This window comes from Haemorhous mexicanus, chromosome 19, assembly GCF_027477595.1.
Source record: "Haemorhous mexicanus isolate bHaeMex1 chromosome 19, bHaeMex1.pri, whole genome shotgun sequence".
NCBI classification, from domain to species: domain Eukaryota; kingdom Metazoa; phylum Chordata; class Aves; order Passeriformes; family Fringillidae; genus Haemorhous; species Haemorhous mexicanus.
Genome location: NC_082359.1, coordinates 10,036,930 through 10,053,956, shown reverse-complemented (window position 1 = coordinate 10,053,956; position 17,027 = coordinate 10,036,930). Strand labels below are relative to the sequence as shown.

The following is a 17,027-nucleotide window of genomic DNA, read 5'->3' as shown; positions in this document are numbered from 1 at the left end:
AACAGTGCTCAGTTCACATAATTTCTTTTCATAACAATAAATATAAATAAATTTACAAATAGTAATACTGCCTAGCACAAGAATAGACAGAAGCACAATACACAAGACTATAAATCTATTTTTTTTAAAAAATCCTAAAAATTGGCATAATTCCTAAAATCCTCTAGCCAGTGATCAGTTTAATAGTTCAGTAGTACCACTTCCTTCAGGGGTGAGGACTTTTACAAATCTAGATATAACAGTGGTCTGCTAGGGAGGTGAGTTTTCCTTTTTTAGCGGTTTTGCTCTGTTTTCCTACCTCCTAACAATAAATTAACAACAGTTACATCAGAAAAGTGTTAGTGGTGCAAACATCTCCAGGAACTGGGGGAGGTCTTTGTCCAATTTGGCAAATTAATTAAAAATTACACACCAGGGGCACAATCAACCAACTTGGGGCTGGCCAGCCCCTTGGCTTGTGGTGGCTTCTGTGACAGTGGTGACACAGCATCTCCACCATGGTGTGGAATAAATTTAATTCCCTTAACTAGGTGGTTTTTAGCTCAGTTACATTCCAGTGAAAGTTCCTGCTGCTTTCCAGGTCCTTCTGGAGAGCTCCCCAGTCCCACAACACAAGTGTCCATGCCCTTGCCATGGGGGAAAGTGGTTTTACAAGTCCCAGCTTGATTTATTTTGGCCTCACACGCTGGAAGCAGCCAACACATCCCAAAGCAGGACGAGCCCTTTGGAGCTTCCCGGTCGGATTTTAACCACGGGGAAGAACCGTCCCTTGGGATCCGTGGAACGGTGCCAAGCTCAGAGCAGAGGGATGGGTTTGTTGCCTTGGGGGTTCATGTACTGAGCAGCTGCCACATTGTCCAGGGTGGTGTAGGTGGTGTAAAGGCCAGTGACCTGCAGGTCGGAGAAGGAGCGGTCGCTGCCGCTGGACACGGGCGTGAGGCCGGGCGTGCCCAGCTCGCAGTCGGAGAGATGCAGGGGGGAGTTGCTGAAGGCACCCAGGGTGTCCAGGCTGAAGCTGTCGTCTTTCATCTCCTCCCAAATGTTCCCTGGAAAAGATGGAATCCTGCTCACAGCAGCATATCCCCAGGTCCCCTGGGGCCGGGACGAAAGGGCTTCATTTGATGCTCGAGGGTGGGACCATAGTGGTGCAAGGGGCAGCAAGTCTGATCCCCCAAATCCTGTGATTCCAGATTTTCTGTGTCTGAGCCCCCCCAGTTCCTGGGATTCCATGTTTTTCTGGGCAGCAAGTGTGTCTATCACCAAATCCTCTGCTTACAGACCTTTCCAGACAGCACCTCTCTACCTGTGCTCTACCCAGGACCATGTCAGGCATTGCCACAAACCAGAGAAGTTCTTCTTGCACAGAAGGAGGACCCCAAAGCACAAGCAGAGCTCTGTTTTCCCAGGGGCAGAGAGATGTGGTGTCCCAGATCCAGCTGGTTGGACACCCCTGCTTCCCCCCACTGGAGCCAGGAAGGTGCTTTGCTGTCCCACCTGGCACAGGTACAAAATCCACTGAGGGCAACCCGGAAAGTCACCCTGCAGATGCCAACACCCAGCCCCATCCCAGAACATCCCACTGAGGATCCTGGTTGTTTATTCAGCATTTACACACCCACAAACCCCAGCTCTGCCCTCCCCCAGTGCCTCGCCCCGTACCTTGCAGTGCGAAATCCATGATGCTGGGATCCAGAGCATCCACCTCCGTGCTCATGTCCACCGCCACGTTCGGGAAGTCCGGGGCGCGTCCCATGGCGTGCTGGGGCAGGGGGCTGTGGCTCATGTCAGGCAGGGTGTGCAGAGGAGGAGTTTGTGCAGGTGCTGGCGAGTTGGGAGCGAGGCGAGCCTGGGTCTGGAGCTGGTGGTGCAGCGGGAGGGACTGCAGGGACAGCGTCATGATGGGCTGGGGCTGGAGCTGGGACACGGAGATCTGGCCCAGGGGGGGCCCCTCGGGCTCTGCCTGCTTGTGGGGCCGCCTGCAGCTCTCGGGTCTGTCAGTGATCAGCTTGTCCAGCTCCTCTGCCCGTTCCAAGGAGGAAAAGAGATGCTTTAGCATGTTTGTTCAAGCAGGGAGTGCCCAAAGCACAATTGCATTTATGGCATGAACTGATGGTCACGATGTGAGACCCATTGCTGTGACCATGCAGGGAAGCAAAGAAATGCCACCTAATTCCTTCCCCAGATCCACTTCCATGATTATCCCTGTCTGAGCTAAAGAAATGATCATGAAACTGCAGAGCAGCCCAGCCACTCCTGGTGTCAGTTCACCCCCAAATGCAGAACTCTGTGGTCAGAGAAACACTCAGAATTCTGCTCATCTATAAGTACAAAAAAAATCTGCTTGTCTCCCAAATAACTACAAAAAACTCCTGACTGTTGCAGTGGCCCTTTTGCTTTTAAACAAATAACATGTAATTTATCACTGGCTGCATGTTACTGATTTTGTAGCCAAAAAACTCCAGTTGATTTTGTCAATACTGAGCTCATCAAAGCTCAGAAAATGTGTTTCTTTATAAAAAAGAAATGTTATAAATAAGGGGGGGGGAATTATAAATAAATAAGATATAAATAATAAATATATTATAGATAATATTAGAAATAATACAAATCTATAGGTATAGATATATAGATAATATATAGATGATAATATAATATAATATAATATAATATAATATAATATAATATAATATAATATAATATAATATAATATAATATAATATAATATAATATAATATAATATAATATAATATAATATAATATAATATAATATAATATAATATAATACAATACAATATAATACAATACAATATAATACCATATAATATAATACCATATAATACAATACAATATAATACCATATAATATAATACCATATAATATAATATAATATAATATAATATAATATAATATAATATAATATAATATAATATAATATAATATAATATAATATAATATAATATAATATGTTCTTATATAGATATATAGATATTAGATATATATCTATATATATAGATATTAGATGATATAGATAATAGATATAACTACAAAATGTTTATAATATTATAGTATAAATAATATTAAATTCTCTTTTATAAATAAGAAAATGTCTTAGGAAAGGGAGAGTTTTGCAGAAGAACAGGCAAGAAACAGCATTAAAATGCTTCTCTTTGAAAAATGCATTAAATATGACTCAATATTAAAATATTCCCCCAACAGTAACCCCGGAGCAGTGGTGCCATGGATGTGCAGGATGGGGAATGTGGGCCCTACCTGGGTTAGCCATGCTCCTGTGAATAGCAGCCAAATCCTTCCTCTTCCACTTCTGCATCTCCTCCTCCATCTTGTCGATCTTGGCGGGGTTGAGGGCCCACAGGCAGCCCTTGCGGGAGGTCCCGCTCAGTTTGTTCTCCACCTTCTCAAAGCACTTGTTCAGGGACAGGTTGTGGCGCACGGAATTCTTCCACCCATCAGGGGCAGTCTGCGAGGGGCAGGAAGGGGTTAATGGGAGCAGCCACGGGTGTCACCAGGATATTTGCTGAAAAATCCCTTCGCCAGGGTTTTTTTCTCCTGAGAAGCTGAGAAGCCTCAGAAAAGAAATGCAAACAATAATTTTCTGATCGCTTCTCCCTGTGTTTTGCTGGTTTGGAATGTGGCAGGTCCATCTTTGATTGGTTCCATGAAAATTGTTTTTATTTAATGACCAATCCCAGTCCAGCTGTGTCAGACTCTCTGGTCTGTCATGGGTTTTGATTGTCATCCTTTTCCAGCCTTCTCATGTATCCTTTCTCTTTCTTTAGTATAGTTTTAGTATATCACTACAAAGAATGGAATGGAATGGAATGGAATGGAATAGAATAGAATGGAATGGAATGGAATGGAATGGAATGGAATGGAATGGAATGTAGTGGAATAGAATGGAATGGAATGGAATGGAATGGAATGGAATGGAATGGAATGGAATGGAATAGAATAGAATAGAATAGAATAGAATAGAATAGAACAGAATCAGCCTTCTGAGAACTTGGAGTCAAATTCTCATCTCTCACCTCGTCCTGGGGACCCAACACCACCACACCACGGGGGAAAGGGGGCTGGGATGTGGCACTTCCAAGCTGGGGAATGCCCAGGTACCTTGAAGTAGGGGAAGTGCTCCTTCATGAAGCTGTAGATCTCACTCACGGGCAGGCTCCCGGTCTTGCTGTTCTTCAGCGCCATGGCAATCAAACAGCTGCGGGCAGGAAACCCGGGAATGGCTTGGAATTGTGGAATGGCTTGGGTGGGAAGGGACCTTAAAGCTCACCCAGTTCCACCCCCTGCCACCCTCCACTAGCCCATGTTGCTCCAAGTCATGTCCAGCCTGGCCTTGGACACTTCCACAGATTCTCTGGGCAGCCAGTGCTGGGACATCACCACCCTCACAGGGAGGAATTCCTTCCCAATATCCCATCTAACTCTGCCTCTGGCACTGGGAACTCACTCCTCCTGTCACTCCATACCTCCTTCTGGTCTAGCAACCTTGCACCCACCTCTTCAGACACGGACAGCTGGGATCCTGGGATTCCTGTTCCTAAGGGCTCAGAAGTCACAGAATCACAGGAAAAGCTGATTTAGAAGGGACCCACAAAGATCACTGAGTCCAGCTCCTGGCCCTGCACAGCCCCATCCCCAAGAGTCACACCACATTCCCAAAAGGATTCTCCAAACCCTTCTTCTGGGGCTCTGCCAGGCCTGGTGCTGTGACCACTTCCCCGTGATCCTCAGATTTTACTCCTCTGTGCTGTTACTCCCCCACTGTGCTGCTCTCCAGGAATTACTTTGCTTGTTCACTCCTGCCACCCCTCAGAGGCAGCTTCCATACAACTCCTGCATGGATGAGGGGATTTTTGTTCCCTCCCAAAGGACTCAGACACCGCTGCAGTGTCACAGCCATCCCGGGACAGGCTGTAGGCAATGTGCTTCCTGCTCCCCACTCACCTGTAGGAATAGATGGGCTTGGGATAATGCTTTGGGTGCAGTTCCTGGGCAGAGTGGGGAGCCAGGCGTGGCTGGGAATAGTGTGGCTGTGTCCCATAGGATGTGTTGTAGATTGCTGCTGGGTTACACTGTGTGCACAGGGAAAAGAAGGGAAATGACAGATGCAAAATGTCCAGTGGGTGTGTGGGTTCAGGGACATTTTGGGTTTCTTTTAAAAGACATCTAGATTTGATCTTGGCAGGTACTTCAAGACAGACAACAAGCACATACCAGTACCTGCTGGGGGTTCTGGGCCAGGGCAAACACCTGCTGGGAGTGAGGAGGAGGAGGATGAGGAGGAGGAGGAGGAGGAGGGAAGAGCTGTTGCTGGGTTTGCAAACCAGGGGACAGCTGCCCACCCACGGCGTAGGGGCTCATCTGCTAAGAGAAACACAAGAGTCAAGGAATTACCACCTCCTTGTCCCGGGAGCTGGGGCAATAATGAGCCTCCAAGGCCTGCTCTTACATTGGCTCCATGTGTTGAAATGGAATTGAGGCCCAGGATTCCCTGGGGGAGGCTGGCCTGGACGTGGATCATCGCTCCGGGCGTCGAGTGCATCGCGTTCCCCACAGCACCTGGCGTGGAGAGAGGAAGGCAAGGGATGCTCCCATGGAAGCACAGCTCAGGGAAGGGGGTTAATAGATGCAGCTGAGCACAGGGAAGCTCTGGAGTGGAGAATCCAACCTCTCTGGCTTTTCACAGCTTGCCCAGATGACATCAGCTGCTCCCAAAACTCGTTAGGCAGGCAATGAGAGGCGGCAGCTGTTTAACAGCCCACGGTGGGGACACAGACACTGAGTCTTACAAAAGAGAAACAACACGTTCAGCATTAGCTGGATTTGTGCTCTCAGGCAGGCAGGGTGACACTCTGAGCTCTGTGATGTGTGTTTACCTAAAGGATGTTCACAAGGGAAAGAAAGGAGTTCAACCAACACACGCTGCAAGGCTGCAAGAAGGAAAGAGGCGTGAGGTAAATGAGGTGCTCGTTGTTTTATCAGTGTTGAAACAAAGCAAAAAGATTAATTATCTAATTTCAGAGCTGTTGAAAACCTCTGAAACCCAGGACTTAAAATACCTCAGCCCAACAGGGCACCAGCAGCTGCACTGAACAGAAATTCCCAGGGGATCTGAGTGTTGCCAGTGCTGGAGCTCTCTCCCTCTTGGAAGGGGGGGAAGGCACCAGCAGAGCCCTCATGAGAAGCCAACAGGCTCCAGGTCTTTGGACAGGAAGCAAAATGTAAAAGGATAGGAAAAGGGAGCCTGAGGGGGAGTGGCAAGGGCAGGCTGTGCTGTTGAAGGAGCAGTTATTCCCAGTTCCCATTTCCCATCCCACAGTACCTGTCTGCTGGAGCATGGCACTCTGGGCCCCCAGGCTGAAATCCATTCTCCCACTGGCCATCTGCTGGAGCCGAGGCACATCCACGGATGTCAGCCAGGACAGGGACTGCAAATCCCCTGGGAGCTCATCCTCACTCAGCTGGGATGGGTCTGAGGCCAGGAGCCTGCAAAGCAGCAGGGGAGGTTAGCAGGGAGCAGGAATTGCTGCATTGTCCCTGGAAAGAGATTGATGGGTGCCAAAGCTCCTGCAGGTCAGGGGGAAGAACCACCAAGCTGGAATTCTGTATCCAAATCCAGATGTGCTCTGTGGTTTCACAGCTGGTTACTGACACCCTTTACCTGCTCTTGTGTTCTTTTGTCCAGTCTGGAACATTTTGGTTGGGAAAACCTCTTGTGGAGCATTTGCAGAGGAAGAAGGCCCAGGAACCCAGCAGAGAAACTGTCTGGAAACAAATCCCGACTGATTCCTTATTTTCACATCTGTCAGAAATTTGCACTTGCTTGGTTTTGATGGGGGAGAAACCAGGACTTAGAACCTGATCATTCTGCACTAACCCTGCAATCCAGAGCCTTGGAAGGAGCTCTGTGCCCAGCTCCTGGGGAATGTGTGTGCTGCTGCTGCTGGAACACCTGGGAAAACTTTTCCCAGCCCCTGGATCCTGTCAGAGGTGACAGATCAGCAGCTGCATAAAAAGAACTTCACAGACTGAACTGCTGATATCTTCCATTCAGACACATGAAGTTATTGATACTTAAAAAAACAATTTTTAGGCAGTTTTTGACAGAGTAAAGGACCAAAATGAAAGGTTTGAGACTGGAGGCACCACATCTGCCAGGCACCAGCAACAACAGCAGGCACAGCTGTGACAGGCTGCTTTTGGTTTAAAGCTCTGCTTTTGACACCTTTTACATGCTCCTGATCACCTGTTTTGCTTTGCTTCTGATAAGAGCATATGGTACAAAACAGGAATATTAGAATATATTTACAGTACTCAAAAATTCCTGTGTGGTCCAAACTCCCCGTTAAAGTCGATAAAAGAACTCTTGCAAATGAAAGGCTAAATTAATTAATTTATGTGGAACAGTATTGCAGGAGTCACTGGTACCTTGAGGAGTGAAGCAATAATTAGGACACGTCAGGAAGTTGTCACTGGACACCCAGGGTAAACCTAAAGGGATTCAGATCCAGGAAAACATCTTTATCTCTCAGAAGAACAGAATTTAGTTGGATGCAGCTGATTTTGCTTTCAAACTCTTTTGCTTTCAAGAGCTCTCAGAGATGTGTTAAAGTGGTGTCTGCTGCTGATGTGTGTTTGCTGCCAAGTGATGCTGCAGAAACCTTAAATAAATCTGGTCTCTTGCTGAAGCATCTTTTATGTTTTACACGACTCTAAATCAGCTTAAAAGTACAAGGCAGAACTCCCGTGCCTGCCTGCCCTGGAGCTTTCAGCTCCTCTATTCAGGAATTCCAGAAACACCTATCAAGGCTCCCTGAACCACTGCAGGGGAGATCTTTAAAGCGAAATGCCACTTGTTTGCAAAAAGATTTTGTTTAGGAGAAAAGGGGGGGGAAATCAACACGGGACCGAGAGCCAAAGAAAAAAAAAAACCTCTTCAAATCTCCCTCGCAGCCTACCCCGCGTTCTCTCTCCTACTGTAGTTATAGGGCAATAATTAGCATTGCCATGGTTACGCCGTTATTTCGCGAGGCTTGGGGACTTCCATCCATTAAAAAAAAAAAAAGAAAAAAAAAAAAAAGAAAAAAAAAAAGAAGCAGCAAACCCCATCAGGTGACGGCTCTGCCGGCTCGGAGATTGGCTGGATTGGAAGAAAACAGGGGCATGAAATGATTTGAAAACTGGGCAGGCTCGGGGGTCGTTCGCAACAGTTGGTTCCGTGGGGGGGGAGCCGCGGGCCCTTTGTGCGCCCAACGCCCGCGCCCGCGGCACGTGGCCCCATTGTCTTTGGGGACCCCGCTTAATTGTCCCACCCCCCACCCGCTCCCTTTTTACAAACCTCCCATTAATCTGCCCCGAGTGACAGGCGACACACAACACACGTCCCCTCGCCATCTGGCACCCCGCGCCCCGCCAGCGCTGCCGGCCCAGGCGGCACGAACGGGGTCAGCGCCCGCATCGTGGAAAGGCAGAACCAGCGGGTTGTGAGGGAGCAGCCCTTCCCCGGCCGGAGCAGCCTCAACCCTTCCCCGGGCCGGAGCAGCCTCAGCCCTTCCCCGGCCGGAGCAGCTTCCCCCGGGCCGGAGCAGCCTCAGCCCTCCCCCGGGCCGGAGCAGCTTCCCCCGGGCCGGAGCAGCCTCCCCCGGGCCGGAGCAGCCTCCCCCGGGCCGCATTCCCGGCCAGCCGCGGCTCCTGCCGAGCCCTCACCCGGGATGCTCCCAGCCCTGGGAAGGTGGGACTGCGTGTCCCGCTCCAGGGACACGGATAGGGGCGAGGAAAGGCTCTGGTGTCGACTGGGAAATTGCTGTTACTGTTTGAGGCTCTGTTTTAAATGGATATGAAGATGTAATAGTATTTAATAACTAGAGAAGCGTGCAAAATGGGTCTTTCTCCAAGTCAATGGCCTTCCCTTCCCTTCCCTTCCCTTCCCTTCCCTTCCCTTCCCTTCCCTTCCCTTCCCTTCCCTTCCCTTCCCTTCCCTTCCCTTCCCTTCCCTTCCCTTCCCTTCCCTTCCCTTCCCTTCCCTTCCCTTCCCTTCCCTTCCCTTCCCTTCCCTTCCCTTCCCTTCCCTTCCCTTCCCTTCCCTTCCCTTCCCTTCCCTTCCCTTCCCTTCCCTTCCCTTCCCTTCCCTTCCCTTCCCTTCCCTTCCCTTCCCTTCCCTTCCTTCCCTTCCCTTCCCTTCCCTTCCCTTCCCTTCCCTTCCCTTCCCTTCCCTTCCCTATTTGAGTTTACAGTTCTTTTAAAACCACCTCAGCCTGTTCACTATACTTTTTTTTTAAAATGGGTTTGCTAGTTATCAGATTTGCATTCTGTTAAAAATGAGGGGAAAAGCAAATTCAATCAGAATTACATTCCTGCCCATGGCAGAGGGTTGAAGCAAGATATTTAAGGTCCCTTCCAACCCAAACCATTCCGGGATTCTGTGATTCCATGATTTGATAATTCTTATCCATATTATATGGATAAGAATTATCCATATAATTATTATAATAATATTCCATTATTTCAAGTTTAAGGATTGTTCTTCAGGCTGCCTTCAAAACCAATGTTGAGATCTCTCATGTCTTAAAGAAGGTGAAATTTTACAGAATTCCCATTGCCGCCTGGCTGAGGAGTTTTAAAAGTCTGGGGATATTCTGCAGCATAAACCCAGCACATCTCCCAGACCACGGGCTCAATGTGTGCCCTCCTTCCAGTGAAGAAATTCTAATCTAACTGCAAAAAAATGAGAGAGCCAGGCACAGGAATAAGCAACACTGTCATCTCCTGGGGCTCAATCTTCCTGACCTGAAAACTGCCAGTGCCAAGACAGCTACAGATCCATAAGCTGGAATACCAGGTGGGATTGGATTCAGTTCCCCACCACCACCCTGCTCATCTCACTTTGGAGGATAAACTCCAGGAGGACAAACTCCAGGAGTCAGAGCTCCTGCCTTTGGCTGGGTGTTCACAGCCCCTGGCACAATGGGGCACTGTGATAAAAGCAGCCTTTCAGTGCATGTAAATGAGATAAATAGTGATAGGCTGTAATTAATGCACTGCTGAGCCTCCCCTGCTCATTCCCAGGGCTCCTGGAACAGCCACTGAGCCACTGAACCCCAGCAAGGACAGGCTGCAGCCCCACCAGAGGTGTTGCAAAGGTGGTGGTGTTTTTTCAGGGGGTGGTGAAAGGATGCAACTCCACTTTTACCCCTCTGCTTCCAACTCTGCAGTAAAACATCCCATGCTTCTGTTTCTCTCCTGCAAGGATGAGAATCCAGAGGTGCTGAGGGTTTACAGCCCAGTTCTCCTGTGTATCCCAGGATGCTGATCCTGGGAAAAGTGCCTGGAAAACTGGGTATGATAGAGAAATGCTCCTTGGCACTGTTAGTCTTTACAATCTGCCCAAAATATTTATCCCATCAGGGTAATTGGATCAGGAACACCTTGGAATGAGACCCTTTTCTGGATCTGATCCTGGCAAAGTTCACCAGAGCCTGCCAGCAGCACAAAATCCCCACTCACAGCTACCTAGAGGTATCTTCACCTTTTTCTCCCCCCCATCAAGAGCATCCTGCTGTGGCACAAGGTGGAATTGGAGCCATTCCTGGCCTGGCCTTGCAGGAGTTCAACACCAGAGCTGGATCTGAGTCTGAACTCACCAGTGGGGCTTTGCCACCTTCCCTCAGGTTGAGCTCAAGGTGATTCCTCACCTTAGGAACCACTGCCAGGGGAGTTATCCATGGATTATCCACCTCCACATTGCATGGGGTGCTGAACTCATGCCTGAGGACTGTAAGGATCTCCTCAATAACTCATCACCTCCACCTGAAACAGAGCCAGGCCAAAACCCCACAGCTGCATTGGGATATTCCAGGGTTTTAAGTCTCACTCAATGGACAGGGATTTTTCCCATTTTCAGCACTGCCACCTGAGTTCTTAGCCCAGGTTTAGGTGACACAACTGCTCAACAGGCAGGAGGAATTGGGTGATGGGTTCTTAATTAACTGTTTGCAATGGTTTATCCAGTCAGAGACAACTGGACAGGAAGAGTCCAAAGAAAACCTCTTCTAGAAGTGTTTTCCTTTGTCTGGGATTACACAAAATCCTCAGGGCAAGCACAGAGAGTGCAAGACAAGGAAAAGATTTATATTGTGGCTCTCCAGCTGTGTCCATGGTGAGAAGTGTCCTCTGTTTTACTGGGGGATTCAACTTCCCCATCTCCTTCAGCTCTTTATTCCAGCTGCTCTGCTCCTTCCCTTTATGCCCTTCCCCTCCTTTTTCCTGCCTCCCAGGTGCTTTTCCCCCCACTATTTTCTGGTTTCCACACTCACAAACAGCTGCCCCTTCCAACTTGTTTCTGCCCCAGCTCCTCTCCTGCTTTATCCAGCAGCTCCCAGAGTTTTTGGTCTGTGATTCCTCCCTGAAGGTACAACACACACCCAGTCCCAAACCATCATCCCACCCCTCTCTCTGTCTTCAAGATCTCTGAGTTATTTCTGGCCTTGCTGGAAATCAGAACAGAAATGAAGCAGCTTTCCACGGATAAAGAGGGTCCCTCCTTATCTTCAACTCAGGGAACATTGTATTATCAGAACAAAAACTAGTGAGGAAAAATTAAAAATCATCATCAACCTGGCAGGTGGTGATGGTCTCCTTTCCTTGCACCATGCTGGACTCTCTGAAAATCTCCTGCAAAGATGCTTGGCACTAAGAACTGGCTACAGCTGCACTCCTGGAGCCTTTTATCCATCCCAGCTCACGTTTTACAGCCCCCATCACACCACTTTGCAGTGGAAACTGGATTACAGTGAAATGTGAAATGCTTAAACCCAAAAGGAAACGAGAGGTGATGGCAGCACTGCACCCCCAGCCTCTCATTCCCTGCTCTGCCCTAACCATCCCTAGGCTGGGATTTGCCAAATACAGCTGGGATCTGACTCTGGAACCTGTTTGGGAAAAAATCCCAAACCAAACAACGCAAAAATCAGCTCTTTGACTGATGTCAGAACAAGCAATAGGTGCTGAAGCACCAGGCACTACAGGAATGTTTTATATTAAAACCAGGACCATGGTCAGACTGGGAAATTGCTTTTTCCTTGGGAATTGCTGTTCATTAGCACTGGAGCCTTGTGTAGGTGTCAGAGCAGGGTGGAGGGGACATCAGCTCTCCAACCTGTCCCTGGGCAGGGCTCTCAGAGCCCCCCGAATCTCTGGGCCTGCAGCAGCTCCTCTTCCTGCACGTGTCAGGGGCTGCAATGAGCCTCTGGGATCCCCCAGGAATGCTGGAAAAATCCCAATTCCCTTTCTCTTTCCCCGTTTTGGCCTTACTGAGGTAAGGGATGAGCCCCTTCTGCTCTCACAGGACCCTGAGGTGCTGCTCCAAACCAGCCCCTCCAGCTCCGGGAGAAGCAAAAGCCACAAATTTTTACTGCTCCAGATCAGCACATTTCAGGAGTGCTGAGGAAACAGTTGTGCTAATCCACTTAAATCAATCCAGTTTGACTGATTCCTTGGAGGTTTCTCACTTTTTTTTTTTGGGGGGGGGGAAGAATGAAGCCACTCCCGTGCTGGAATTCCTGGGGCCCTCGGAGTCATTATCTCACTGCCTGTCAGACACCACGGGAATGTCACAGGAATGGACACTGGCATTTTCTCCAGGAACAATTAGGGTGTTGTTAGTGATGCATTTGTAACCTTTTGTGTGCACACTCCCATCCATCCATCCATCCATCCATCCATCCATCCATCCATCCATCCATCCATCCATCCATCATCCATCCATCCCAGGGGACAGAGGTGTCACTTCCTCTCCAGAAACCCCAGTGCAAAAAAAAAAAAAAAAACCCCAGAGATGAGAGCACAACAAATGTGCTCAAATTAGAGATTTGTCATCTTTTCCCCCACTGGAATGCTGTCATGTCTGGAATTTATGGGGTTTTGTGCCTCTTAATCTGATTTTACACTATACTATGAGAACATAAAGTAATTAAGGAAAAAATTGATCAGACTAATGAGCTAATGAATATAGACAATTTTTTAAGAATCAAAGAGATAATTAACATGGGTTAAAGGATGACATAATTCACTAATCTATTGAATTATTAATGATTAACACCTTTTGATCAAAAATAGGTAATTTAAAGCTTAATTCCTGTTTAACATATAGAAAATGCATTGCATGACCTTCAAAACTCTCCACAAGGCTTCTGTCACCTGGAAATACATAATAACACAAAAAAATAGAAATGTGGTCCTTACACCAAATATTGTTGAATCAGATCTTAAAATCAAAATTACAGATTCCATATTTCAATTCAAAATATTGCTTGAAGGCCACAGCACCCAGGAGCTGAAGAACCTGGGTTCCCAGGAATCAGCTCATAAATCCCATGGGAAAAGCCTGGAGCTGGCTCCTATAATTTGCACAGCTTTGTGCTGGAGCTACCATGAGCCACCACTGCATAAAAATGTGTGGTCTGCCTGTGCTGTGATTTAAAATCAAAATACTGGCACTAAAACATGTTAAATTATTAATTATGATTAACAAGGATGAAGTGCTAAGGGTTAAAAAATCTTGGTGTGTGTTAAAGTTCTCTACTTTCGTTCCCTTAAATGCAATATGGAATTATTGGAAATATTTGCCAGCCCTACAAGGGTGAACATACTGAATATGGTGGTATTTTCTGTAGGAAACTAAGAGAGGCAGCTGCTAAAATAAAGAATTTGCATTGCAGCCAGGCAGTGACAGTGCCATAAAAACGGGCAGAGGAGGAGATCTGATGGCTCTTAATCATCCCTGTGCTGTTTTATATCCCACAGCTGCACTGCTGGGAGACATATTTGCCTAAAATCATTTTACTGGGGTGCAAAAAGTCCTGGGATTTCACAGAGCAGCCAAAACCTCATCACCACCCCGAGGCACAGCAAATTCACTGCAGGTGCTTTGGAGCTGCACTATTCAAAGATCTGTTAAAATCAGATTTTTCCCACATTCCTTTAAAAAAATAATAATAAAAAATAATTAAAAGTTCCAAAATCCCAAGTTTTCCAGCTGTAAGCACAATCTGCCTGCAGACTGATGGGTGTCTGGGGGTTTGATCCCCTCCCTTCCCAGCCTTTCCTGCTCGCAGCCGAGCCGGGGCTCCTCCAAGTCCAACTGTCCCATTGAAAGATTCCAAATGAGACAGAAGAGTATTCTCAGCACAGCCCCAGCCTCCCACTCGCTAATTGGAGGCCATTCCCCATTTTGTGGAGCCTTGATGCTCCCCCATGGAGAACTCAGGACTGTGGGTTCCAGTCTTGGACTGTGGTGACAGCAGGAGAGTAAACAGAGCTGATAGAATTTGACAGGTCTATTCTTTTCTTAAAATCATTCAGTCTAAAAGATTTTCTTTTACATAATCCAAAGTGTTTTCTCATGAAGTAGGACAAATACTGCTCTGCATTTATGGTGCAGTTCAGATTTTATGCATTTTTATCAGAATTTGCCACTATTAAACGAGGTCAAATAATTTGTTTTAAAACCGTAGTAAAAAAAATCACAAATGGGTGAAAAACTTTAGAGAACTGAGCTCAAAATGTTTCACAGAGGACCCAAAGCTGGTTTTTAAGAAGAGGAAAAGAAGAAAGTTATGAGTTCTTTTTACTCCACTAAGAGAAATTCTATCTTTCTCCCCCAAAAAGCAATTTTGTTTTTCTGCAGCTCGGAGTTAAAGAGCAGTTCTCTCCCTAAAAAAGGGGCTTTGTTAAGGTGGTGAATTCTGCAGGGCTCTGAAGAGCCAGCCTTAAATCCACATCCCCAGAAGTCCCTCTCACCCACACCCTTCCTTAAATCCCCAATAATTTCTTCACCAATATTTACGTAGCCAAGAAAAATGCCCCGAGCAAACAGTGCCTGGGTAAAGAGCAAAAGCAGAGGCACAAACCTTTTCCCCAGAGGCTGCAGGGACTAAAACAAATCCCTTGTTGAGCTGCAAGAGGCTGAGCTGCAGCCTTTGCATTTTGAATAGAGAGAGGCCAGGAGAAGAATACCTGCAGCAGCCCCAGGAAAGGTTGCAAACTCCTCAGGCTGGGAGGAAGGAGTCTCCCAATGCTCATTTTATATTTAATAAAAAAAAAAAGGAATTAATTTTCTTCTGGCTTGCTTTCTGTTTTGTTGTGAGAACTGGGACGTGTCGTGTGTGTTCTGTATTTCTTGGAGCTTTGCATCATTTGACAAAATGTAACCTAACATAACCCAGGGCTCTGTAACTCATGCAGAACCCTCCTGTAACCTCTAACAATGCTTTGAAATGATAAATGGAAGCACGGTGGTGCAGGTAAATTAAATTATGAAAGGCTCTTGGCAAAGCCAGGTTTCTTCCCACCCATATTAAAAGGTCTTTGACAGGTTGTCAGTGTTTTGGAGGGCTAAACAAATGCTTGTTTTAATTAAAAACTCCTCCAGTGTCTCTTGTTTTGTCTCTCCATGACTGCTCCATAACAATGCAAAAGGGAACTTTTAAATTATTATATTTTAACGAGAATCTCCTTCTGTGGCAACACTCACACAGGACAGAGAATTTAGAGAGAGGTCAGCCCAAGGTTTTGGAGGTGTATTTATCAAATACAGGTTAGTATCAAAATCAGAGAATCACAGAATGATTATGGATGTAAAAGACCTCCAAGATTATCAAGTGCAGCCTTCATCCAAATGCCACCATTGTGAATACTTTAAACAGGAATGTTTCTGAATAAGGAATGCATTGTAACTGGTCATCAGCCTTACAAATCTTATTTAGAGTGGAGGAATAATTCAGATAGCTTTAAAAAAAAATAAAGAAGAAGAAGAAAAGTGGATTTCTACATGCTAGAAGGATTTCTTAGGAAGAAGGAGGAGGCAGCAGGAGTTGGCAGCTGTGCCAGTGCAGTGCACGTTTTTGAGACGGATAAAACCTCACCTGTACTCCTGCGAGGGGTGGTGGTTTTGCCCTGAATTCCTAATGATTCCTGACATTATGGACGGGATATCGCTCTCTATCATCTCCTGGGGAAGCAGCAGAAGGCAGCGGTCAGCAGCAGTAGCTATCCAGCACTTCAGCAGCGGCGGGAGCCACCGACCCCGCCCGAGCCCCGGCACCGGGCACGGCACAGCCCGGCCCGGGCACCGGCACCGCCAGGTGCGCTGCTGGCGCTGGGAAAGGCAGGAAAACACTTCCCGGGGGATAATCCCATCTCAGAGAGGGACCCCTGAGGGAGGGACAGCTACCGACAGGGTGAGGGGACCGGGAGCACCGAGCCAGCCGGGAGCGCTCCCGCCTTGGGCTGCTCTTATCCCCCGAACAGCATCCGTCGCATTTTGGGTGGAAAAGCTGCGGGAGCTGCAGCGGTCCGAGCGCGGGGATGAGGGGAACAGGGAGACCCCAGCCCTGGACTCCCAGTCATGGAAGGGGAGCCCTGGAGAATCCCAGCACCGCTGCCCCACGGATGGAGGGAGCCTGGTGGTTCCCAGCCCCGCGGATGGAAGGGGAATCCCAAATCCGGGAGAATCCCAAAACCGCTGCCCCAGGGATGGAGGGAACCGAGGAGAACCCCAGCCCCGCACCCGCGGGGATGGAGCGAGCCCGGAAAATCCCCAGACCCGCAGTCTCGGGGGGTCAGGGGGACACCAGCTCCCCAAACGCGCTGCCCCGGGGATGGACGAGCCCTGGCGCCTCAGGATGGAGCGAGCCCTGGCATTCCCAGCCCCGCTGCCTCGGGGATGGATGGATGGATGGATGGATGGATGGATGGATGGATGGATGGATGGATGGATGGATGGATGGATGGATGGATGGATGGATGGAGAGAGCACGGGGGTCCCCATCCCCGCTGCCCCGGCACGGAGGGAGCCCGGGGGTCCCCATCCCCGACCCCCCGCCCGGTGCTGCCGCCGCTCCGTGCACCAACCTGTCGGGCGGGGCCCCGGGGCCGCCCGGAGCTCGGCGGGCGCTCGGTGCGCGGGGCCGGCGGCGGGGCCGCGCTCCGGCCCCGGTTTA

General features: G+C 48.2%; 1 protein-coding gene across 1 annotated transcript; it reads right to left on the bottom strand.

The window, feature by feature from the left end:
• Window positions 1-795: 795 nt before the first annotated feature.
• Window positions 796-16,033, bottom strand: FOXN4 (forkhead box N4). Its single transcript, XM_059863741.1, has 9 exons — window positions 15,951-16,033; window positions 6,353-6,516; window positions 5,480-5,589; window positions 5,251-5,391; window positions 4,975-5,102; window positions 4,132-4,228; window positions 3,271-3,478; window positions 1,660-2,019; window positions 796-1,046 (listed from the first exon to the last, which is right to left on the bottom strand). The coding sequence occupies exons 1-9, from the start codon at window positions 16,031-16,033 to the stop codon at window positions 796-798; spliced, it is 1,542 nt and encodes a 513-aa protein (XP_059719724.1).
• Between the last annotated feature and the right edge of the window lie 994 nt (window positions 16,034-17,027).